This window comes from Dermacentor albipictus, chromosome 1, assembly GCF_038994185.2.
Source record: "Dermacentor albipictus isolate Rhodes 1998 colony chromosome 1, USDA_Dalb.pri_finalv2, whole genome shotgun sequence".
NCBI lineage: Eukaryota > Metazoa > Arthropoda > Arachnida > Ixodida > Ixodidae > Dermacentor > Dermacentor albipictus.
This window is the reverse complement of record NC_091821.1, coordinates 503649372-503676816: the sequence shown is the minus strand read 5'-3', so window position 1 is coordinate 503676816 and position 27445 is coordinate 503649372. Positions and strand designations below refer to the sequence as shown.

At 46.8% G+C, this 27445-nt stretch overlaps 1 protein-coding gene across 2 annotated transcripts in view; it reads left to right on the top strand.

The window, feature by feature from the left end:
• LOC139054887 (uncharacterized) overlaps window positions 1-27445 on the top strand; it is an 82567-nt gene that overhangs the window by 28072 nt on the left and 27050 nt on the right. The window contains exon 2 of one of the 2 annotated variants that reach the window (XM_070532584.1): window positions 17594-17871. In XM_070532584.1, coding sequence (XP_070388685.1) covers window positions 17594-17871 — 278 coding nt within the window. Of the gene's footprint in view, window positions 1-17593; window positions 17897-27445 lie in introns of both variants that reach the window. The other variant, XM_070532583.1, reaches the window with a different exon arrangement.

Sequence of the window (27445 nt, the reverse complement as noted above, 5' to 3'; positions counted from 1 at the left end):
CCTAGGATGAGGTCACATGAGGGATTTTTGTACAACATTTAAACGCACGCGTCTCTAACCCCCCCTCTCTCCCCCTTCTTCCCCCAGAGTAGACAACCAGAACGAGAACATCCCTTCCTTCTCAATCTCTCTCAATCATCCAGTCGCCATTTTTTTCAAGCAAGGCACATGAATAAAGACGGCCATGTTAGCAATGTAATTAGCTGCCTAATGGAGCCGACACAATGACGATGAAGGCAGGGTAGAGTCGCCGGTGGCGTCAGGGTAACACTGACGGTAACGCTGACGTTAGCCTTGCGCCAATAACGAAGACGACACGACTGTGCCGGCGATAAAGCTACGACATCAGGACGCTTCTTCGACTGACGTGCAAGACAGCGCTCACGTGGTGTCGTCAAAATCACGTACGAGTCTGTAAACGTATTGTGTGAATCTTTACTGACATTCAGCCATTGAGGCAAGGGAACAAAGAGTCCGTAGTCTCAGAATTCTTTTTCTACATGCTTAGATTGGGAACAAATGCATCTTTTCAGCTTATTTGCATAGTTTCGTAACTTCTTTATTGCCCGCACCTCAATCTTGCACATGTTTAGCGACCACAGAAGTCATATTAAATCCCATTACATTGTGCTGTATGCATTTCACCGTAGTCCGCAAGAAATAAGCGTGAACGATAATGACATAGAAAGCTTGCACAATGTTCAAAGTTCACAGACCTTCACATGAAGTTCGATATGGAGCTACGCGCGCCGCTGATGACAGGCTTGCAAAAAGCCATCTCACTTTAGCCTTGTCTCCATTGAAAGAAGAAACAGAAAAAGTATGTGCCATCCAAGATAGCATGCCGACTTTACTTAGCCATGCGGAGTTTCGAAACAGGGACCTTCATAAAACATCTTACGGCACGTTAAAGATGAACTGGCCGATCGCCCGCACTAGTACAGTGTACTAGAATGCGTAGCATTAAGGCTGTTTAACATGCTGCGACTGGAACGACGAAAATCGGTGCAGTCGCACGCGTCGCAATGCAATATTTAGAATGCCCATTTCACATGATTGCGATTTCAACAACGCGGCTGGTGCGACGCCCAGGGTTGCTTACTGCCAGGTTTCGTAACACACGCTGCATCATTTCTTTATTGTAATGAACAAAACTTTACATTATAATACTATTGACTTTTCTTGATTAGGAGCAAAGAATATGCACGGTTAGTAATTTAGAAACGTGTTATTTAAGATTTGTTTGGAGTGCGCAACAGCGGTTTCTGAAATTCAGTGCGACATGGCGCACGTAAACAGCTGTTCGCAGGTGGTTCAGCCCTTTATTCTAGGGTTCAGCGCTGTGTGTTGTCTAATCTGCCTTTTATGACCGTTTCGTTCTGCCTGCACTCCAACCATCTACAAGATGACCAATCGACAAGTTCATATAGCTACTCTCACTGCATATGCAGTATTCGGAATTCGGCTGCGCCGAAGTCGTCGTGTCAGCCCAACAAGATCCTCGCGCTACCCATGCTCAGCGTCAGGTTCAGGAGAAATGATGCGTGAATATTGCCCGTGATTGCGCATATGCGGTGCCTACTCCTAGCCATATTCTTGCGCCAAACGCAACAACCACCAATCCGAAAGTCCGCGTGTGCCCTTGAACAAAGCCGCAAATGATCTTTCATTTTTCATTTCATTTATTGAACCCTCAGGGCCAAAGGCATTAAAGAGGGGAGTGGTTACACAACAGAAATACATAAATAAATACAATGCATATTACAGAACAAGTATTATCATCTTCCTGTTATACAATGTTAGCCAGCGCAGAACGAAAATGCTGGTTATCAATGATGTCGACGATATCTGCGGGAAGGCGGTTCCATTCGCGTGATGTGCGAGGCAAGAAAGACTGAAATGCAGTTTTAGTGTTGCATGTTTCAATGCCAACTTTGTGACGATGGTCAATGCGATTCGACACGTATCTGGGGGACGAAATGAGGGAATCGCGTAGCATGGGGTGATGGTATAGTTTATGAAAAAGGCTCAAACGAATTGTATGCCGGCGGGATGCTAGAAGAGGTAAAAAAAGATTAGCTTTCATGCTTGTTACGCTTGCGGTACGGTTAAAGTTGGACAGGATAAAACGAGCAGCGTTATTTTGAACCAGTTCAAGTAAAGTTATCAGTTTTTCATGATGCGTATATCATATCGCGGCGGCATATTCCAAATTAGAACGTATTAGTGTTTTATAAAGCAGTAATTTCAAAGAAGATGGAGTTATCAAAAAGTTACGGCGCACGTAGCCCAACGTGCGGTTAGCTTTGTTAGTAACGTATTCAATATGGTGCGTCCAGTTAAGGTCAGTAGAAATATGAACACCCAGGTATTTATATGAAGTAACCGCTTCTAACGCAACGTTATTTAGGTAGTATACAGGCGGAGAGTTGGCACTTCTTGATATTCGCATAATTTTGCACTTATTAGTATTAAGTTCCATAAGCCATTCATTACTCCAAAGAGAAATGTTAGAGAGGTCACGCTAAAGAATGTTAGCATCGTTGGGGGATTTTATTTCGCGGAAAACAACACAGTCATCAGCAAACAAAAGAATGTTAGATGATACAATGGAAGGGAGATCATTGATGTAAATAAGAAATAAAAGGGGTCCAAGCACTGACCCTTGTGGCACGCCCGAGTAAACTTCGCTGAAAGGGGAGTTAAAATTATTAGCGTAAACGAACTGCGATCGGTTAAGAAGAAAGTATTCAATCAATTTCAGAACATTGTAGTCGATATTCAGTTGGGTTAGCTTTAAAAATAATAAGCGGTGACATACCTTGTCGAATGCTTTCGAGTAATCTAGGAAAATGCAGTCAGCTTCTGATGCGCGATCTAAAATATGGTGAAGTTGGATAGTGAAACTGGCAAGTTGTGTTTCGCAAGAAAATGACCTACGAAAACCATGCTGTGCGGGTGTAAAAAATGAATTAGACTCGAGAAAGTTCACAAGGTTAGTGAAGATTACATGTTCTAATAGTTTGCAACAAGTACTAGTGAGCGAGATGGGGCGATAATTTATGGGGGATGTTCTACTTCCTGACTTGAATAATGGAACCACCTGCCCGACTTTCCATTGTGTTGGCAGAGTGGAACTATCGGGACTCTGCTGAAATAACTTTGTTAGTATTAAGGACCTGTAGACAATTGTATTTTTAAAAAATTTAGCATGAATGCAGTCAAAACCGGGCGATGAATGAAATTTTAGGGCATCAATAAGTTTAGCAACGCCAGATGAATCGATGAAAATTTGAGTCATAATTGGGAAATTATACCAGAGTGGAACGGGATGTTTGGTGTTTGATGTGCGCGAGAAGTTGAGAACAAAGGTTTCGTTAAGCTCTGATGCACATAAATGAGCCGGAATAGGGTCACCCGACGCGTCAGTTAATAGATTCCTCGGTATGCGGGTTGATGACGCACCAAAATTCTTTAATGTTGGTAGATAGCATCGATGGTAAAGTGTTAGAGAGGAAGTTATCTTTTGCTTGCTTAAGCGCAGTTACATACGCATCAGCGGCAGTCTTGTATGCGTCCCAGTGTGCGTTACATTGTGATAGCCTCGCTGTACGATAACGGCGCTTTTTTTCTGTTAGATAGGCGTCTTATATGGGCGGTATACCATGGGGCTTGAGGATTAGAAGTGATGGTGCGTCTTGGAACATATTTTTGAGTTAGTTCGTGAACTTTGGCCGTGAACATATCCCAGTTAGCTTGCACAGAGCGTTCGTTAAAGGTTCTGAAGAAGTTTTGAGTAAAAGCTGATAATTCATTGTTAATGGTATCGAAGTCTGCTCTAATATAATCTAGTATGGTCTTTTTTCTTTCTTGCAGGTTTAGGACAGGCAGTGTTAATGTTGAAAATGAGCAAAGAGTGATCACTTATGTTAGGTAAATAGGTGATGGCTGAAGCAAAGTCGGCTCAATTGGTTAGGATCAAATCTAAAGTGTTGGCTGTGTTGATAGAGATTCTGGTAGCGTTATCTGTGTGATTACTGAACGTGGAACTAAAATTGTGTTGTGAAATTCAACCTTAGCGCTAGCCTGGTTCGTCTATCGCCGTGCGTGTGCTGCTGATATATATATATATATATATATATATATATATATATATATATATATATATATATATATATATATATATATATATATATATGTATATATATATATATATATATATATATATATATATATATATATATATATGAGGGAGTCCACTTTAAATATTTCTAAAGGCGTCAAAGCCGACGCACAAATTTTTTGAGCAGTTACCGTCAATTTTGTAGAGACCTGTACGTTGTAACATAGCATTCTAAAGGACACGCTTCTCGTCCACTTTGCTGTCCCGTGTCTCGCGCTGGCAGTATACTCGGAACTTCTAACAAGAAAACCATACCAATACGCGCTATTCATAATGCAGGATCGTAGGCCCACGGCAGGCGCCCTTGCCGTAGGGTTTTTCAGCTTTCTGCTCAGCCTCGCACGCCGCTCACGGTTGGCCTGTTTTGTGGAAATTAATATTATTATTAATGTTATTAGATATTATTGTTTCTTCACTGCAATTTATAGTAATCATGCAGATTTCTTAAGCTAGTAATGCATTGTTACATGCTTATGGGAGTCATTTCAAACTGGATTGCTCAGCCAGAGAAAGTACGAATGAATGCCTCAACGTTTATTCCTATCTGGTATTCCTAAACAGATTATATTTGCAGAATTTTATGCCTGCTTGCATTTCCTGCAATTCAATGTTCAGAGCTGGAAATACTGATCCCTTTTCCAGCTGTTGAAAGGCTGCTTCAATGTCGATAGCAAGCTTGAATTATTCATTTGGAAAGTCTTAAGCAAGGACTATACCTCTAAGCTTATCAATGTCTCAATGCATCAATGTGCCACGAACACAATTAGGTTTTCCCTCTCCCTCTCATTGACAGCCGTGGAATGGAACTGTTCACTTTGATAAGTATCAGGATGCAAACGTTCTGGAGTGTGTCCTGAGCTTTTGTCCGCATCCTATAATGTGCATGTTTGTATCAACTTCTGGTGTTGCAATTGCAGTGATCTACGCATATTTTTATATTGCAACAAACGAAATTATTGAACTTCATTTGCAAATCTACAATGTAGCCATGCAGTAACGACCACATTAATAAGCAAAAAAAAGTAGATTCAACGTACGTGTTGGAATCTATGCGAAGTGAAGTTTTTGTCAAGTGGTCAATTAAATGCTGTTAAAGTAACTGTGATATATACAATTTGTCTTATGTTAACACTAGAACATGTAATCTTGTTCAAAGTTTGCTTCTAGTGAGGTTGTCACATTAAGGTCACAGCCTTAATGTCATGTAATCTTTATGCACTACACTGTTCACAAGCTATGCCGAAATGCAAGCGCCAGTTAAAGCAGACGCACACTGCGAGACAACAACACAGTGACGTTTGTTGAGCAAGGAATGGTGCGAGGTGTATGCAGATGAATAAATGACATGTGCTTATGTACTTTTTTATTTATATACCTCGCAGGCTGCAAGGTTGGAGTATTAGGTGAGGGGGATAAAAAAAGTGGTTACAAAAGGAAGAAGGAAACAGCATTAAGAAAAAAAACAGCAAAAAAAAACAGCACCAATACAATGCACCAACTCGCTGAACGTGTTTTACAGGTACAACATTACACAATACTTAACAAATAATAACAGAAAAAATTACTGCCGATGAACCCTGTACAGATGGTAAACCAGCGAAGCTGAAATGTGCGGCCCCTGTGTTTATCCCTGGCTTAATTTCGACGGTTTATTCGAGCCTTTCTATATTACTGCTTATGTCTGTGTATCTTAATGAGGTTACGCACACGTTTGGCCTGGGTTTATCACATTGTTTACTTGTAATGCCACACATCGCGCTTCGCAAGATCACCATCTTGGAAAGTGCGATGAGTGGTTCATTGTGTTAATCCAGTGGGTCCATCAAAGTATTTCTGAATTATGTTACGCATTTGTGGCAACGCCGTACATTGCGAGGAGGGGGTCTTCTGTGTTTGCCGCAAGATGGCTCTGCGTGTGCGCCAAGCCCAGAAGAAATGTAGTGGAAACGTACTTCGCTACTCGTTTAACTGCGACTTCTGTAATTTACATGCTCATAATTACCGATATACACTGCAGTAGAACTTTCTACGGCTCGTTTCTAAGGCAACACGGCATTCACTAGAGGTGCTTTTGTCCCGCTTTGAACCATCGAACTCATTACTGAGTGGTAGCATCTCCATCTCACACTCTGGGGACCCTGGTTCGATTCCCACCCAGCCCATCTTGCAAGTTGTTTTTATTTATGAATTGCCTTCCGGGATTTTTTCACTCACGACCAACGCCGCCGACGACACCGGTTTTTCTGCGAAACGAGCTTCTTAACGCTAGCGCGTTAAAAGCGGAGGAGGACAGTATGACGAAAGTGTGAGAAGCGTAGCGCTGCGCAAGACGGGCTCGGCGGCGATGATAGCTAGGAGGTGGCGCCAGAGTAGCACGCGTCGTCTGTTCGCCGATGACGCAACCATTACCACAAATGGAAACAAAGCGTTGCATTAGCAGAGGTCCCTCTGCAGCTGCTGTGAATCGCGCTTACGCGTCACCCACTCGCTACCTCTCGCGATCTACCGGTTAGCGAGGCAGTCGCGCCACACTTCGCTCCCTTTGCAACGTGCCCCACTGGACAGATTGTCCGCGCCAGCCTATATCCTGAAATGAATACATGCATTCAGCTTGGCTCAACTTTCGCATTATGGAGTATCGTAATCGTCGGTGAATTTTTTTCGGCCGCGCAAAAACTGTCAGGAACCTGCCAGACGTGAATACATGGCAAGGGCGCTTGTGTGAGAAAGCATACGACACGTATGCCATGTGGGTGCGTTATGGTGCTGTATGGTGTATGTGGGTGCCATGTGGTTATGCCATGTGGGTGCTGAATTTATGTGATTCGCCTGTCGTGTGTGGGAATTGTGATATTATTTATTTATTTATTTATTTATTTATTTATTTATTTATTTATTTATTTATTTATTTAGTACATACCACAGACCTTTCGGTCGAAGCAGAGGGGCAATAGAATGCATGCAAACAAAAGAGGACAAATTAGGAACAAGCCAATGCAAATTTATACAATTTTTAATCACACTGTGTCTTTAGACTGTCCTTCCAGTTTTATATTGTTCTGGGAAAAAAAGAAAATTTAAACGTGTCAGTTCGAGCATAAGAGGGTGTTAGTGAGTCCGGGTGATGCTGTCTTGTGTGCCGTGTTATTGCAGGCGTTATGTAAGTAAATTGTTTAATTTCAAGCCTGTTTTTGAGAAGAAGGGAAAGGAATAAGCGGGTCGGTGTTTTAACGATCGCTTGAGGGAACGCTGGGAATCGGTGAGCGCCTCCGCGGCTGGTGGCCACCTGGCTGATCGTTGCCGTAAGTGCTTGTGCACCGGGCAGTTTCAAAGCACTTTGTGCTCCGACAGCTCCAGAGGCAGGTTCATTGAAAAATATTCGAAGTGTTTTGTATCAAAAAAGCGGGTGATAGGTGCGTGAGCGCCCCGACTCTGGCTCTCACCAACAAAGAGTGTTGCTAGCTAGAAAATAACTGTTATGTAATTGCTAGCGCCTCCTATGTATCCCTACGCTACTTCTGTAAAAATTTAGTGCCCTTCCACTCCCTGAAGAAGGATAACCAGTGAAGCTGTATTGGGATATATTGACAACTATATTGACACGTGTATTTATATTTATCGGGCGACCAGGTTTCACCGCCTAAGAAATCGTATCGCACAGCGCGGGACGCGCTTGAATGTATCCGAAGTTTCTGGAAAGTTATCGATGCTTCTATCCGCAGTCTGTTGTTGCCGAACCTTGTGTTATCTGATTTATTCGCCTGACGCGAATGATGTAGAACTTTATGGAAGGCACGCGGGTGCCAACGATTAGTCTGGAACATTCGACGATTGTGTATAAAAGCCGACGCGCTTGAACCGCTGATCAGATTTTCGACGATCGCCGACCGTGTTCGCCGCTATCGTTGTGCTATAAGTGTAGCCTGTTTTGTGGGCACAGGTTCGCCCAATAAAGGTTAGTTTTGTCTATCACAGTATTGCTACTGTGTTCTTAACGTCACCACCACGTGACATCTGGTGGAGGTGCTTTTGGTCCATGTACCGGACGCCCCCGACAAGCCGTGATCCAAGCCCGGAACGCAAAGACAACACCAACGCAGTCCCGGACCATCGAGCAAGCCGCCGTCTTCAACAACTGCCCCCGGAGCACGGACTTTTGCCTGAGACGACCAGAAAGATTGCCACCAAGTCCACCCCAATGGCAGCCCCGGCATCGCCCATCGTGCTACAGCAGCCCAGGGAGCCTCCGACGTTCCGTGGTTCAACTTTCGAGGACCCGGAAGGCTGGCTTGAGACGTACGAGAGAGTCGCTACGTTTAACAACTGGAACAGCGACGACAAACTGCGATATGTCTTCTTCGCATTGGAAGACGCGGCCAGGACGTGGTTCGAGAACCGAGAAGCCACCCTAACGACCTGGGAACTTTTCCGAAGCAGCTTCCTGAAGACATTCGCAAGCGTCGTACGCCGAGAACGAGCCCAAGCGCTATTGGAAACCCGGGTGCAGCTACCTAATGAGACGACCGCGATCTACACGGAAGAAATGAGCCGTCTCTTCCGCCACGCCGACCCTGAAATGCCCGAGGAGAAGAAAGTGCGCCTGCTGATGCGTGGTGTGAAGGAGGAACTTTTTGCCGGAATGGTACGAAGCCCACCGAAGACCGTCGACGAGTTTCTTCACGAGGCCACCAGCATCGAGAAGACACTCGAGATGCGAAACCGGCAATTCGATCGCCGCACGACCTCGACAAACATCGCCGGAGTTCAGTCACTGGCCGCCGACGACCTACGCGAGACTATCCGAGCTGTCGTGCGGGAGGAGCTACAAAAGCTGTTCCCATCATCACAGCCTCAAGTGGCTTCGATTGCCGACGCCGTGCGTGAGGAACTCCAACAACAACTTGGAGTAGCCCCTGAATCGCCGCAGCGTGAACCGCAAGCGATGACCTACGCCGCCGTCGCACGCCGTCAAGGACCCCCTCCGCGACCACGCCAGGGCCCTGTCACGCCACAGTTTCGTCGTCCGCCGCCGCCGCCGCCAGCACGACCACCCGTCGCCCAGCGCAACTACGCGAGGAAGACGGACATCTGGCGTGCTCCTGACCACCGCCCGCTCTGCTACCACTGCGGAGAAGCGGGTCACGTCTACCGACGATGTCCGTACCGGGAGATGGGACTGCGAGGTTTCGCCGTCAACGCGCCGCGTCCACAGCTTGGCGAGCGCCCACGTGACATCGCCGATTACCTCGCCGCTACTCAGTGGAGCCCTCGACGGCCGTCCCGTTCGCCATCACCAGGCCGCTACCTGTCGCCGCAGCGCCGACCATACACTGGCCCAGCCCGGGGCCGGTCAGCGAGCCCATATCCGGAAAACTAAAAGCAGCAACCGATGGAGGTGCGGTTGCTGTTCGTCGAACTGACGAAGATCCTCCGCCGCCGACGAAGACAACGACGAAACGATCTCGACGACATAACAACGACACGCCGCCGTCCCGACGAAGTCAGGAAGGCAAGACTACACCGACGAACGACGACTTGACGACGCGACGTTCCAACTTCAGTTCAACACGACGCAGCCGTGATCCGACGCCACGACCTAACTGCAACGCCAGACAAAGAACCACCGACCTCGACGTGCTTCTCGACGGACACGCAGTCACTGCCTTAGTCGACACAGGGGCTGATTACTCCGTCATGAGCGGACACATCGCCGCCCAGTTGAAGAAAGTTAAGACTACGTGGGAAGGCCCTCAAATTCGAACCGCTGGAGGACACCTCATCACGCCGTCTGGAGTCTGCACGGCAAGAATTACCGTTCATGACCAGACTTACCCTGCCACCTTCGTTATCCTCCAACAGTGTTCACGAGACGTCATTCTCGGCATGGACTTCCTGAACCAACACGGCGCAATCATCGACCTGAAGTCGAAGTCAATAACGCTGTCGGAAGATCAAGCGATACCGCCGGAGAGCCCTCGTAGTCACCACGCCTTGAGGGTGCTCGAAGATCAAGTGAGCATCCCACCTCGCTCCAGCATTGTCATTTCTGTCGGCCCCGAAACACCCGTTGACGTAGAAGGCGTCATCGAAGGCGACCAACGTCTACTGCTCGAGCGTGAAATTTGCGTCGCAAGAGGGATCGCTCGACTGCACGGAGGAAACACGAAGGTGTTGCTGACAAACTTCAGCCAGGAATTCAAGCACATCAACAAGGGCACGACGATCGCATACATCGAGGAATTTCAGGAAACCAGCGATGCGTTTGTCCTCTCGGATTCTGTTGCATCTACCCCGACGACCGTAGTTCCCGAGCCAGACTTCGACATAAATCCAAGTCTCCCCGTGATTAAGAAGCAACAGCTCAGAAGTCTGCTTCGACGATACAAAGACTGCTTTTCGACGTCATCGAGGATTCGACAAACCCCAGTCGCAAAGCATCGCATAATAACCGAAGAGTGCGCTCGACCACTCCGCCAGAGCCCTTACCGAGTTTCGACGCGAGAACGCGAAGCTATAAGACACCAAGTCGACGAAATGCTGCGCGACGACATCATCCAGCCGTCGAAAAGCCCGTGGGCGTCTCCAGTTGTTTTAGTGAAGAAAAAGGACGGAACCCTACGTTTCTGCGTCGATTATCGTCGATTGAACAAAATCACGAAGAAAGACTTATACCCCCTCCCACGGATAGACGACGCATTGGATCGGCTGTGCAATGCTAAATACTTCTCATCGATGGACCTCAAGTCTGGCTACTGGCAAATAGAAGTCGACGAAAGGGATCGCGAAAAGACCGCCTTCATCACGCCAGACGGCCTCTACGAGTTCAAGGTTATGCCATTCGGACTGTGTTCGGCACCTGCAACGTTCCAGCGCGTCATGGACACAGTATTAGCAGGACTGAAGTGGCAGACCTGTCTCGTTTACTTGGATGACGTCGTCGTCTTCGCCGGGAATTTCGACGATCACCTCAAGCGGCTTGCCACAGTACTAGAAGCCATCAAGTCGTCAGGGCTTACTCTGAAGCCGGAAAAATGCCGCTTCGCTTACGATGAGCTTCTGTTCCTAGGCCACGTAATCAGCAAATCTGGTGTCCGTCCAGACCCGCAAAAGACAGCTGCAATCGCACAGTTCCCGCAACCCATCAACAAGAAGGCAGTGCGTAGGTTCCTTGGCATGTGTGCCTACTATAGGCGCTTTGTCAAAGACTTTTCACGCATCGCGGAGCCGCTAACACATCTAACGAAATGTGATGTCGAGTTCAAGTGGGAAACACCGCAGGCCGACGCATTTGAAGAACTGAAACGACGCATGCAGTCGCCGCCGGTACTTGCGCACTTCGACGAGTACGCCTATACAGAAATCCATACTGACGCCAGTAGCCTAGGCCTCGGTGCCGTTCTAGTCCAGAGGAGAAACGGAGTCGAACAGGTGATAGCTTACGCTAGCCGGTCGCTGTCAAAAGCGGAAGGCAACTATTCTACGACCGAAAAGGAATGCCTCGCCATCGTTTGGGCTACAGCTAAATTTCGCCCTTATCTTTATGGCAGGCCATTCAAAGTCGTCAGTGACCATCACGCGTTGTGTTGGCTAGCGAATATAAAGGATCCTTCAGGACGACTCGCGCGGTGGAGCCTCAGACTACAAGAATACGACATCACTGTCACCTACAAGTCCGGACGAAAACACTCCGATGCCGATTGCCTATCACGCGCCCCCATTGACCCGCCGCCGCAAGACGACGAGATTGACGACGCCTTCCTCGGAATGATAAGCGCGGAAGACTTCGCTGCACAGCAACGGGCAGACGCGGAGCTAAAAGGCCTCGTCGAATATTTGGAAGGGCACACCGACGTTGTCCCCAGGGCATTTAAGCGCGGATTATCTTCCTTCACGGTTCAAAACAATCTACTCGTGAAGAAGAACTTCTCCCCAGTCCGCGCCAACTACCTTCTTGTTGTCCCGTCAGGACTTCGTCCAGAAGTATTGCACGCCCTACATGACGATCCGACCGCTGGACACCTAGGATTTTCCCGGACACTATCAAGGATACAAGAAAAGTATTATTGGCCGCACCTGACCGCCGACGTCGCCCGTTATGTCAGAACATGCCGAGACTGTCAGCGACGCAAGACACCGCCGACAAGGCCAGCCGGAGTACTACAGCCAATCGAGCCTCCTTGCCGACCATTCCAGCAGATCGGGATGGACTTGTTGGGACCCTTTCCGACGTCAACAACCGGAAATAAATGGATCGTCGTGGCGACGGACTACCTCACCCGCTTCGCTGAAACTAAAGCACTGCCGAAAGGTAGCGCAGCCGAAGTGGCGAAATTCTTTGTCGAAAACATCCTGCTGCGACATGGTGCCCCAGAAGTCCTCATCACCGACAGAGGAACGGCCTTTACAGCGGAGCTCACCCAAGCCATTCTGAACTACAGTCAGACAAGGCACAGGAGGACAACGGCCTACCACCCGCAGACGAATGGTCTTACGGAGCGGCTGAATAAGACCCTCGCCGACATGCTAGCGATGTACGTGGACGTCGAACACAAGACGTGGGATGCGGTCCTGCCGTACGTAACATTCGCTTACAACACGGCGGTGCAAGAAACAACACAGATCACGCCGTTTAAGCTGGTTTACGGCAGGAATCCGACGACGACGCTCGACGCCATGCTGCCCCACGTCACTGACGAGGAAAATCTCGACGTCGCTAGCTATCTCCAGCGCGCCGAAGAAGCCCGACAGCTCGCCCGCCTGCGGATAAAGAACCAGCAGAGGACCGACAGCCGACACTACAACCTCCGACGACGCTTTGTTGAGTACCAGCCCGGTGACCGTGTTTGGGTTTGGACCCCTATACGCCGACGAGGACTGAGTGAGAAGCTTTTGCGTCGCTATTTTGGACCGTACAAGATCATCCGACGTATTGGTGCACTGGACTACGAGGTCGTGCCAGACGGCATTTCGCTGTCACAGCGGCGCCGCTCACGACCTGAAATTGTCCACGTTGTGCGGCTCAAGCCGTACCACCAGCGTTGACGAACTTTGGCACTTCGCGTAACTGACCTTTGGACTTTATTTCTTTTCGTACTTATGTTTAATAAGTGTCCCTTTGTGTTTCGCTCTCTTTGTAGCATCGGGACGATGCTTTTTAAGAGGGGGGTATTGACACGTGTATTTATATTTATCGGGCGACCAGGTTTCACCGCCTAAGAAATCGTATCGCACAGCGCGGGACGCGCTTGAATGTATCCGAAGTTTCTGGAAAGTTATCGATGCTTCTATCCGCAGTCTGTTGTTGCCGAACCTTGTGTTATCTGATTTATTCGCCTGACGCGAATGATGTAGAACTTTATGGAAGGCACGCGGGTGCCAACGATTAGTCTGGAACATTCGACGATTGTGTATAAAAGCCGACGCGCTTGAACCGCTGATCAGATTTTCGACGATCGCCGACCGTGTTCGCCGCTATCGTTGTGCTATAAGTGTAGCCTGTTTTGTGGGCACAGGTTCGCCCAATAAAGGTTAGTTTTGTCTATCACAGTATTGCTACTGTGTTCTTAACGTCACCACCACGTGACAATATAGATTTATGTGCATTGCTATAGGATTGCTATATTGATTGAATGAAGGCACATACACGTAACTTCGTGGTTTTTATCGTCTTTATTTTGACCACAGTGACCAAATCTTTGTGGTCACTGTGCCACACCGCGATCGGGTGTACTGCTCTGCGAGACGAGTTCTTGCCAAAGATTAAATCTGTACACGACCGGTGACGCATGGCTGGCACATTGACGTCCGTGCAGCAGTCAATTCCAAACCGTTCCAACAGGAAGGATACAATACACTTGCCGTCGGGGCGTGCTAGGTCGACGCTAAAGTTGACAACTTGTGGGTACACTATTGCGTTTTATTATGCTTTTCCGCCCTCGGATTGGCGCTAAGGAGCTCCGCCATCCCATGTTTTTTATATGGTCATTAAGGTCATCCATCTTAACGTACTCCCCCCATACTATGATAGCATTCAGAACGACCGCCACGACTGATAACATCACGCGGAAATGGTAATGCACTTTATATATAGACGGAAGATTATAACAGTCAGAGTGACCGCCGCGACTTCTTTTTTCCGCGCATGCGTATGGGGTTGCGCCGGAGGAGTTTTCGGCGTACAGGCAACACACGGGCGGACGGACGAATCGGCTAGCTATACACAGCTTCGCTGTAATGAACGTCATTCCCTACATATAGAAGGCCAGAACACGCAAACGGCTCAGCATGGCGCACGCTGTTTCTCGTCTCATCTTTCATAATACGTGACCATTCAGATATAACGTGGTGTCAGAAGTCAAATAACGCAGCTTAGCAGCCCTTCGGCACCTCAGTGACGAGTCACCACGGTAGTCGGCATGGTACTGGGCTCCTAAAATGTCAGGTGCATTCAACGAGACCAAGTATAAGCTGACAATAGCCCCAGCATTGCAATACTTCAACCCTGCGTAGTCTATTGCCATATCCACAGATGCAAGTCCCTATGGATTCGGCAGCGTCCTCCTTCAGAACGGACACCCATTAGTGCATGCATCTGCCTTACTAGCTCACGCCAGCACATCAGTGTTATGCACAAATTGGGAAGGAACTGTTAGCTGTTTATGCTTGTGAATAGTTTCACTACTATATCTGTGGTCGCAGCATTGTGGTTGAGACTGATGTCAAAACTTTCATCGGTCTTCACTATAGAGACTTCCACGAAGACTTCCTCAGGTTACAGAGCCTACTACTTTGACTCCAGCGCTGCACTGTGAAGTTGGTGTACGTGCCTGCTAAACACATGACAGTTGTAGACACTTTCTCTCGAGTGCCTGATACAGCAGAGACCATTACAACTTCGGACCAAGAGTATCAGGTTCTAGCCTGTACATTGGTGCAAGCTTCAACTCCGAAGCTAGCTGAAATAGGAAACTGCACAGCTAATGACAGCAGACTAAAACTTGTAGCCTCGCACATCCAGAAAAGCTGGCCTGACAAGATCTCAAAAGTTCCCCCAACAGTGAAGCCCTACTATTCAATCATAAGCGAACTATACATAACTGATTGATCTCTGTGTTATGGCGAACGACTTGTACCCTAGGCATGCCAAAAGGAAGTGCTCTCAAGGCTCCACGTGGCCCGTCGAGGCATCGGTTCATGTAAGAATACAGCACGCCAGATGTATTATGGCGAGTTGTATTCGGTGTTGACATCGTGGCCCAGAATGAGCCACGACATCGAGCAGATTATATTTAATTGCCAGGTCTGCCAATGCCATCAGCAACCTAACCAGCGAGAACCACTCCTTGGCAGAAAACAACCGACGCGCCCTTGGGAGAAAGTGGCAGTGTACTTTTTCCACCACAGTGGTTCTACTTACGGGCTTTCAGTGTACTAGTATTCTAAGTTTGTGGTGGTCAAGAAAATGCCAAAAACCTCAGATTTATATCTCATCACAGTGCTCAAGGATATGTATGCACGTTTTGACACACCTTCAGAAGTCGTGAGTGATCAAGACCCTCCTTTATATTCCACTGAGTTCAGAAAGTTCAACAAGGCATGGGACATCGTCCACAAACCCACATCATCTCTTTTCCCTCGCTCGAATGGACAACTTGAGAGAACTGTCCAGACCATATCAGAGCAACAATAACACAAGTGCTGTCCGAAGGCCAGGAACTCTCAGTGATGCTGATGAGCTACAGAGCAACTCCGATGAATGGCCCCCTGTACCCACCAGAGATGCTTATGGGAAGAGGAATAAAAACGTTTATTCCAGCCCATCCCAGTACTTTGTTACCGCACTACCCGCATGAGGCTATCCAGAGAAAACTTCAAATAAGGCAGCAGGCACAGCACAAGCATACTTACCAGCTTGCTCGAGACCTGTCTCCGTTAAGGAAGAACCTGCCGGTAAGGTTTTCGCATGGAAATAAACGGGAGAAAGCAGTCATAACGCAGGTAAGCCCAGAGCCACGGAGGTGTACTGCTACAGCAGCCAATGGTCAAGCGTACATGCGTAACTGGCACCACCTACGAGTACGACGATACTCAAGGGATCCCCAGGCAACACCTGAACACATGTTGAGTCAACGAAAGAAAATGAATTACGACATACCTCACACCCAAGAGCTCTGTCTGACCGTCCCTGAAAACCGAGAACGCTGCCACCGCAAGCACTCCCGAAGAAGACACGCTCGGGAAGGCCAGTGAGAATTCCTTGATATTCCTCATGTGATAATCTTTTTGTCTCTGTGTTTTGTCAGTTCTTGCGTGGCGGCGTGTTACGTAATTTCTAGCGCCCCTGCATATCCCTTCGCTACACACATAATAGACGCCACTCCCAAAATGGAGTACGCAAGAACACGCAAACCACCCAGCATGGCGTCCTCTGTCTCTCGTCTCATCTTTCATAATCCATGGTCATCGCGATATAACAATAAGCTGCTCGTCCATTTCTTCTAAAAGCTTCTGTCTTACAGGAGCAAGGAGAAACAAAAGATGAATGTTCCTTATTTGCGTCGACGTTCTGCCCACCCCATGAATCCTACGTTTCGTTGTAGTAGAAATTCAGTTGAAGTCTAGCGTTTTGTCCCGTTTACTTCTCACTCTAATCCGATGTCTTTTTCTTTTATGCGAAGCATATTACGAGGGCTCAACCCAGCTCCTCAGGCGCGGCGGTGACCATGAAATCACGTGACACCGTGACGTCACGACAGAGGAGAAGTGGCTTTGGCTCAACTCTTGCAAGACGGGCTGGGTGGGAATCGAACCAGGGTCTCCGGAGTGTGGGACGGAGACGCTACCACTGAGCCACGAGTACAACGCTTCAAAGCGGTACAAAAGCGCCTCTAGTGAATGCGGTGTTGCCTTAGAAACGCGCTGTTTCTAAGGCGTGCGTCTCTTGCTCAGGCGCACATTTCGTTGCCGCGCCGAACGCTGCTTTGCTCGAAGCTCACCGCGTCCAATGCGGGGCGCGTAGTCGCTGCCCTGTAGCCCATTGTCTTACACCCCTTGGCGGGTCGACGGGAACGCTGTCGCGTTCCACTCTTGAAGGCGAAGAAGTAATGCATGAGTTGTTTCTTCGTCTAGCCGAACCAAATATAGCCAAGCAACAGCAGTTCACCAGGCTAAACAGTGGTTCAACAACTAAAATAAAGGCTAGTATGCTTCGCATCCTGGGCTTAACCTTACCTAAGCCACAGCCATTTTTTTTTGCTCTAGTTAATGATGTTCCAAGGCGGATAATCGCTTGGCTTCTATCTACATTTTTGCATAAGCCGCATCACGGGCGCTTCCTTCTGCGTCTGTTGAAAATGCTGAGGTGCCGCATGTGGAATCTACAGCCGCGTCGGGTCCTGCCCTTCCTTGCAGGGCTTCCTGGTGCAGGCGTTCACACACTCCTCGTACCCTACGAGCAGCCGCGTGGTGCCGGGCTATATGCGGCCCATGGACTTCCTGGGCGACGCGATGATCAAGAGCCTCCTGACGACGCAGCTGTACGGCTGCCTGCACCCGCTCGGCCCAGGCACGCTCACGAAGGCGCGCGCGAGCCTGGAGTGCAACCGGCGCTTCGGTTTCGTCGTGGCCCGGCACGGCTGGCAGCGGCTCTTCCGCGTCGGCTCACCGGCGCTCAGCGAGGCCATCGTCGAGTACGTCAAGGGCGTCGGCGACGGGGTGCGTCGAAGCCAAATGCGCGCTCGCCATTCGTGTCGCGGGGAGGGGCATCGTCTCCGAATGATTCACTATTTAACGAAAGTTGAAGGCTTTTGCTACCTCCAACGTATCTTTGCTGACTGTTTACTCCATGCTCCATGCAGGTGCATTATTAAAGAATGGGGTGGCTTGCACGAACATTTATTAACGAAAACAATAATGAATTTAACAACGCGTTCTTAAATTCGTTAGTATTTTCGTTATTAACTCTTCGTGCAAGTCGGCCCTGGTCTTCGCCGTTGTGTATTATGACATGTGGTGACTGTTTCATGCAAAATATTGATATGCTATTTGCATTTTGTTGGATTAACAATTATGTGCTACGCCGTCACACACATTTATGCGGAATATACGCAACAGGAAACTTCATTTGTTTTATTTCTTTATTTCGAATCGTTTTATATACAAAGAGGGTAGTGGGGGTCCCGGATGACAAGGCTTAACGCAGAAATGCTCTGCCTGACGTAAGCCAGCTATGTCGGTTCATAACATTGATCATTCATCCCATAAAGGAGGTTTATTACGCGAAGGGCCGATTCCAGGCAAAGCGCTTCACCGAGCACAGTCTCCAAGCTCGAACCTCTGCGGCACGCGTTCCTGTTGGCAATACTGCTGCCTACGTCCAGGCGTTCTTCTTCATTACAATGGCCCCATCCGAAAAAAAGAGTCATTCTGGCGACTAAAAGATGAGACCACACAATCGTGATACGGCTGGAGCTGCTTCACGTGGGCGACTTCGTGGACACGACGACGCATGTCAGGCGGCGGTGGGAGTGGCCCTATGAGGTAGTTGACGGGAGAAGTTCGCTGCAGAATGCGGTGTGGTCCATCCTATTTAGGAAGACGTTTTGAAGTGTGTCCTCGTGTGCGGTTCGGTACGGACAGCCAAACGAGGGTTACCTGTAGAAAAATTAGAGTCTATGGCAGAGATCACTCACGTAGCTGGGTAAAATTAGGCTAATTAGTGTTGAAACATATTCGCTTAATGCTAATACGCACTCAGTGGCATGCATTGGACTTTACGTCCAGTGCGGACTTTAGTATAGTTGCGGGCATCATGTTTTGATTTTTGTTAGAAGCACAGTGTGAAAACCAGCGCATACCAATCTATGCTCAGAATTGCGAGCGCAAGCATGTCGCGAGCCACACCCATCCAATCTAGAGGAATGAGGAGAGGGAGCGGTCCCTCGTGGTGTTACGCGAAACGTAATAAATTACAAATTAGTCTAATGCACATTCAGTGTATATCTAGAAAACTTTAAAATGCTTATAAACCACACTAAAGTGACTAATAACATCGCACTAAATGCATTCATTTTATAACTTGCGTGCGCATGTAATGCACTTGGTGAAACGAGAAATAAGTCAAAGAAGCACCGACCATGCACCGACGGTATGATCATGTGAGCCTCAGTTTGTCGACCAACCATGAGGCAACGCTCAAGGGATGATGGCCACCCAGAGTGAATCTAGATAAACCAGTGAAACTGGAGGCTTGTCAAGGGACAAACGATGTCTTGGTGCCATTAGTTCTTCCATCTTGGGACGTCGCCAGAGTTCGTGAAGATCCCGAGTTCCGCCAAACTCGGCTCATCGTGCATAGCACCCGTCGTCTCGTCCCTTAAAGACCCGACTATAGGCGACTTGGTCGCTGGGCATTAAAGCTTAAAGAATACTACTTTGATGTCGTCTACAAGTCTGGCGTCAGGCACCAAGACGCCGATTGCCTATCGCGTTATCCCGTGGACCCTGCCGACTCCACTGCCCATGATTCCGGCACCTGCGTCCTCGACATCTCCGACTTGAGCGATATACGCAAACAACAGCTCAACGATGCAAACTTGCGGTCCATCACCGATCGTCCATCATTTCGACCCGTCACTTCATCTGTTTGTGTTCTGTGACAACATTCTCTACCGTCGCAATGGCCACTCCGACGGTCTCGAGCTTCTTCTCGCAATACCTATTACACTCCGTTCTACTCTTCTCCACCGCTCCACCATGCCCCAACAGCCGGCCACCTCGGATTATCCCGCACACAGGACCGCGTGCGGCGTTGGTTCTTCTAGTCAGGCCTTCATTTATTTATTTATTTATTTATTTATTTATTTATTTATTTATTTATTTATTCATACTGCAGCCCCTTTATGGGGATATTGCAGGAGTGCGTTAGACAAAAAAAAGTCATACAAAGAACAAGTAAACAATAACATATTAAAAATTCACAAGAAATAAGGCAGGTGACACAAATGAAACTCAAGATAACAGCAACACTGAGAGTCAGTACAAAATGAGAATGACTCAATACTCTGTAACAGCAAGAAAATACATAAAATCAGGTGCAGTTAACTTTTAACATGAAATCGTTTAGTGGCAGTGACCTAATTGTTCCGGGAATTAAGTTCCGGAATTCAATAGCACGTGGGAAAAAGCTCTATTTAAATTTATTAGTTCGAGAAAGTAAGGCTTAATAGTAAGGCTATGGTGACTCCTACTTGACCGAGGAATGTCTGAAGGAATATATATGGGATGTGAGACACGATAAGAAAAATTGACGATGCCAAGCAGAAACTTCAATGACTCAGCGTGACGGCGTATGGATAAAGGGGTTAGGTTCAAAGAAGATAAGGCACGAGAAGGTGAGAAATAGTGATCATAGCGACGATATATGAACCTAATAGATTTTTGTTGTATGCTCTCAATGGAGTTAATGTCGCACTGCTTATGAGGGTTCCAGACAGGGCAGCATAATCTAGGATTGAGCGAATTAAAGTTTTATACATTAGTAACTTAGTTTCCTTTGGAGAATTGCTGAAATTGCGCCTCAAATACCCGAGCTTCCGGATTGCTTTAGTGCAAACGAAATGAATGTTTTGACCAGGACATGTTAGTGGTAAATATGACGCCAAGATACTTGTATTCCGAGACCCTATGTAAGGATAAAGCGTTGAAAGTGTAATTGATCAATGAAGGAGAGGCATTATTAGAAAATGGCATTATCACAGTTTTAGTAAAATTTATTTTCATTTGCCAAGTGTTGCACCAGGTGCAGAGGCTGACAAATGAGGAATATAGTTCAAGATGATCTTCTGGTGTGGTAATCACTTTATACAAAACACAGTCATCCGCATAAAGAAAGGCGTATGTGTGAAGTGACGTTTCGAGGTAAGTCATTAATGTATAGTAGAAATAGTAAAGGACCAACAACCGAGCCTTGGGGTACACCAGATGACACGTCAACAGAAGAATTAGTTGCATTATAACATACGAATTGGGACCGATGAGAAAGGAAACTGGCAATCCAGCTAACCAAGTGAGAATTTTTCAAGATCATGTTAAGCTTTATTAAGAGATTAGAATGCAGTACAGTATCGAAAGCCTTGGAAAAATCTATAAATATAGCTCGACATGTGTGCCAATATCAAGAGCGCAGAGAATGTCGTGTGAGAATTCAACTAGTTGTGTTAAGGTGCTGAATTCTTTCCTAAAACCGTGCTGAAAGTTAGGAAGCATGTCATTAGATTTCAGAAAATCCATTATGTTTGTTAATTATGTGCTCCAGCATCTTACATGAATATGATGTTAATGAAATAGGTCTATAATTAGATAACGGCTGTTTATTACCAGATTTGAATAATGGATGCACTTTGGTCAGCTTCCATGTGTCGTTCCGCATTCCGTGTGTCGGTACGTTGCCGATCGTGAGTCCTGCCAACGCCGCAAGCCTTCGTACTTACAGCCTGGCGACTCACTTCAGCATATAGACTTTCTACTGCAGTCCGTCGGCCTTGGTCTCCTTGGACCATTCCCGACGTCTCTTTCAAAGAACAGGCGGATCGCCGTAGTTATTACTGACTATGCGAAACGATGCACCATCACACGGGCGGTGCCGACCAGTTGTACTACTGACGTTGCAGACTTTCTGCTTCACGACGTCATCCTCCACCACGCTGCTCCACGGCAGCTGCTGACAGATCGCGGTCGGCCTTTTCTTTCACAAGTTGTCGGTGATATTCTTCGCTCGTGTTCCCCACGTCACAAGCCAACCACCGCCTCCTACCCGCAGTCAAATGGACTTACAGAACGCCTAAACCGCACGCACATCATGATGCTATCCATTTACGTTTGAGCAGATAACCTTGATTGGGACAAAAGATTGCCTCATATGACATTCGCATACAACTCGTCCCCCCACTCCACCTTTTACTCGTTTGGCCACCCCCCCCCCATCTTTCGCCTTGAGACACTACTTCCATCAGCTGCGCACACTTGTACAGAATTTGCCCCAGGGCCGAATTAAGAAAAATGGGGGCCCTGGGCTAATGCGAATGCAGGCCCCCTTTCCCTACACTGACACTCCCCCCCCCCCCCTGTCGCCTGCCACGCTACTGGAAATGTGCCATGTTTCATTTTAATTCCACCAAATTAAAAAAACGAAGAGCGATCAACGGGATTATTATTATTATTACTATAAGGAAAACAACGCTTGAAACGCGTGCTGTTGTAAACACCAACACATACGTTCACTTTGTGATTAATCTGCGTTCTGTTTTCAGCAAAAGTTAGGCTTTAAGGAAAAGTTTAGTGTACTCAAGACGAACAAGAACGTAGAAAAGACAACACAGTTCAGATGTCGATCCTTCTGAAGCTAGGCTTTGTTTGCATAACTAAGTTTGATACCGAGAGGAGACGCATGGTTGCATCCAAAACATTCTTTATTAAAATTCAAGCATCAGACTGCAGTAATCGTTATACACGTTACTCTATAAATATGCAACAGATATATACAATACTTAAGGCAATACAGACACCATAAAAATGCACTAGAATACAGGTGAAAATTACCAACTGTAATTACAAGACATTATTTCAAAATATTTTCGTTAATGGTAAGACAAGCGAAAACAACACCAAATAAACGTGGCACTATCAAAAACAACAAACATACAGTTCTTTATAAGCACGCTAAATATCACAAGAAGAACAAACAAGAGACGAACAACGAAATTTGCATATCTTGAATTACACTGCTCAGCGTTTCATTGGCAACGTGGAGGCTCGGAGGCAAAACAACGAACTTATTGGAACTATTCATGTATAGCGCAAACATTCCTCTTTTAAAATGGCACATTTCGCGCCTTCGCTTTGGCGAAATCAATAATAATAATATATGGGGTTTTACGTGCCAAAACCACTTTCTGATTATGAGGCACGCCGTAGTGGGGGACTCCGGAAATTTTGACCACCTGGGGTTCTTTAACGTGCACCTAAATCTAAGTACACGGGTGTTTTCGCATTTCGCCCCCATCGAAATGCGGCCGCCGTGGCCGGGATTCGATCCCGCGACCTCGTGCTCAGCAGCCTAACACCATAGCCACTGAGCAGCCACGGTGGGTTTGGCGAAATCAGCTATACTATGTTCGAAGGATAGATCGCGGAGGAGGTCACTTTCAATGGACATGATAGCAAGCGAGTACACCTTGTCGTCCAGGAGGCTCAAACGAAGGCAATTGTTTATCAGCGACAACTTGGAAAACGATCGTTCGGTCTCACAGTTTGCCACGGGTATGCTTAAGTACATTCGCAAAGCAATAGGAAGGTTCGTAAACACATCAATAAGCTTTCTTTTGTGCAGCAACTTCATTATTCCCAGGGCACTCGTGTCCTGGCACACAGAGTTGTGCAGAAAGTTCGCTAACTGAACTATTTCAGCGGAAAATGCTGGCTCCAAATCATTTTTGTAGGTTTTCGCCAACTTCTCAGCCTGCTGTGCCAGAGAGGCCTCGCTCTCAACTTCTCTCAGCAATTTTAGGGATCCGAACCTTTCGCAGAGTTCAGACTAGGCAGCCTTTCGCACTCGCAAAGCAGAGCCTAGGCTACCAAGTACAACATTGTAGGTCTCTACAATAAACTTTTTTCTACCTTGTAGCGCACTATCGCTTTTTCCGTCCGGGTGCTTGCGTAAAACGATGCGTTTGCCCTCATCCTGATAACATTGATTGGTACTTAACGTGGGTGCTCTCTCTTTGAAGGTATCAAAGAGAGGTCGCAAAGAATTAACAAAGCCTTCTAGAGAGCTCAGCAGGTCTACAGCAGCTGAAATGTCTAGGCCTGGTTTCTGAAGTGCTACGCTCGTTTTGTCAAAGCGCTCCAAGATTTCACTCCAGAAAATCGCCATGAATGCAGTCTGTAGTTTTGTCATTTTCTTGAAGAGAGAGTGCGCTTCATTCCTAGCGTCACCGTTTTCTTCCTCGTTCTTTGATATAGCTTCAAGGCAACACAAGACTACATTGAAATTTTTCAGAATGGCCTTAAATGATTCAGCAAGTCTTGACCACCTGGTCTCAGAGAGACTTTTCAAAACGTGCTGCTGGTCAGTTCCACCCATGCTGTCCAAAAAATACCTCCGTCGCTTAGGTGAGGCAGCAAAGTACGCATACAGTCTTTGAATTACAGTGAAAAATTTGAATATGCAATTTGCAATATAAAAATATGCGTAGATCACTGCGATTGCGACACCAGAACTTGATACAAACATGCACACTAGAGGATGCAGACAAATGCTGAGGACAAACTCCAGAATGTTTGCATATTGACACTTATGAAAGTGAACGGTTTCATTCCATGGCCGTCAATGAGAGGGAGAAAGGAAACTTAATTGTGTTCGCGGAACAAAAACGCATTCATAAGCTTAGAGATATAGTCATTGCTTAACACTTTCGAAATGAATAATTATACCTTGCTATCGACATTGAAGCAGCCTATGAACAGCTGCAAAAGGGATCAGTATTTCCAGCTCTGAACATTGAATCGCAGGAAATGCAAACAGGCATAAAATTCTGCAAATATAATCTGTTTAGGAATACCAGATAGGAATAAACGTTTAGGCATTCATTTGTACTTTCTCTGGCTTAGCAATCTAGTTTTAAATGACTCCAATAAGCATGTCGTAACAATGTTGATCTAATACAGATTAAATGCATGACTAGCTTAAGAAACCTGGATGATTACTATAAATTGCAGTGAAGAAACAATAATATCTAATAACATTAATAATAATATTTATTTCCACAAAAGAGGCTAACTGTGAGCGGCGTGCGAGGCTGAGCAGAAAGCTGAAAAACCCTACGGCAGGTGCGCCTGCCGTGGGCCTACGATCCTGCATTATGGATAGCGCGTATTGGTATGGTTTTTTTGTTAGAAGTTCCGAGTATACTGCCAGCGCGAGACACAGGACAGCAAAGTGGACGAGAAGCGTGTCCTTTAGAATGCTATGTTACAACGTACAGGTTTCTACAAAAGTGCCGGTAACTGCTCGAAACATTTGATGCGTCGGCTTTTGCGCCTTTAGAAATATTTAGAGAGGACTCCCATGTATATATCCACAGCGCACGCAATTTTCATTCCACGTTCAGTAATCACACAGATCATTTGCGGCTTTCTTGAGGGGCACACGCGGGCTTTCGGATTCGCGGGCACCGGTCGCATTGTTGAAATCGCAATCATGTGAAATTGGCCCTGTAAATATCGCATTGCGACGCGTGCGATTGGACCGATTTTCGTCGTTCCAGTCTCAGCATGTGAAACAGCCTTAAGCGTCGAAATTCGTCGGCAGTGCAGCATGAGGTTTAAAGGCATTTCGCTAAAGTTCCGAATGCTGTTTGCCGCTTCTACTGTTTGCCGCTTCTTCACCGCGTTTCGCTAGCTAGGCGGCATGACTGCACGAGCGCATTGTGTCGTATGTTAAAGCTACTGAAGCTTGCAAGAACCGAAATTGTTAGTTTTATGCGGCCCGGTAAAGCCTTGCACCAGCTGCCACGGACTTCATGTTTTGGATATATATTATGTGTGGCTTCGTGCATACCTGTTGTTGATTTCTTTAGGTGCGAGGTTTTCACCCTGCATCGTTTGTAGAGGGTCTATATTAAGCTGTGTTTTATCGGTATGATACAAAGCAAGTACTTCTTTAACAGCTTTATTCGTTTTATCCGAACGCATCTTAGATATTGTGTTTTTTGGGGAAATGTGTTCAGAAAATAGGTAGTTCCGGGTGATCATTGCTAATGGTTGCTGCATATGTTACTTTCGCTGAAAAGTTTGCGTCACGTTTGGAAAGTCATCACACCTTGATGCTGTCTCAGCAGACTTAACACGCCGAGTGATTTGTTTGTTTCACAACGTAGTTTCTTTCTGCATGTGAATTTTGTACTCAACTGAATTATTATTATGCTTACGCCGCAGAGGACTAAACCCGGCCTTGCCGCCAGCGCTCATCTACTTTGACTGGCGCTGATCTGCCATTAAATTTATCATGTGGCATCTCCCTCTAGTAACATTAAAAAGGAACTACTGAAAAGTTGGTCAGATTTTAGCTTTGTACGTTTCCAAGCAGCTTCCTTGGGGAACTTAAGATTGCAAAAACTGCAGCGGGAACGGGAGTTCATCTGCGTATGCAGCGGAATCGCATCGGCGGTACAGCTCTTATTAACCCTTGCGTTTGATGACTTCGTTGACAAGTGTTTAGTGTTCCCGTAGACCGGGATGCGGTCTGATTTATTAGATTGGAGTGACACGGTGATACTCACTCATTGCTCAAACTCCCATGCTTTATTCCAGGTTGCCCACCGAGTACTCACGTTTGGCTAAATGCTGTTAATAGAAACTACACTACCCATCTTGGGGCAAGTGAAATGATTGTGAACTTAACCTGATTAGGGAAACCATAAACGGAAAACAGTTCACTGCTGAAAAGTCGTGAATGTCTCCTACCAACAAACAGTCACAATGTCAGGTTGCGAAATCAGAAAGATGGTGTGGAGGCTTTCTGATTCTCTTGGTAGCGCTCTGTTGGAGAACTCTGGTGCAATACAGGTGGTGCAGGATCTGGCACTGAGGTGGGTCGAGAATATATGATGTCATCACATTAAAATGATGTTTTGGCTGGTGCTTGTCTAAGGCCAGAGGCATCTTTGAAAAAACTTGAGTTGCGCGTTATCACTCTTATTTCCTCTCGATGCCTTGATGTGTGATCCATAAACACTGACAGTGATATAAGGATCTGGATCAAAGTATGCAGTGAACTTGTCGTGTCTGTCTTGCTTGCACATGGCGCGTTGACCAACTCAGAAGTGATGTGGTTGAGTAAGCCTTCGTGCTTCAGCATGTTGTTTGTTGTATGCCCTTTTCTTGAGTACAGCTGTTTTCAACTTTGTTACGTCTTCCGTTTCCGAAGCAGCTTCAGTGTAGCAAGGCCGGAGATTCTCATCGGTCTGCCAAACAGCAGTTCATGCAGTGATCTTCCTGTAGTCAAGTGTTTTGAAGACCTGTATGACATCAGGAAAGTGTCGAGCTCTACTTTCCAATCTGTGTTTCCAAGCTGACTAGTGTGAACATGCTTCTTCAATGTTCTCATGAACCGTTCAGCCTCACCATTAGCTTTAGGCCACAAAGGTGTGATTCGATGACGCCGAAATTCTTTCTTTTGCGAATGCAGCAAACCCTTTGCCTTGG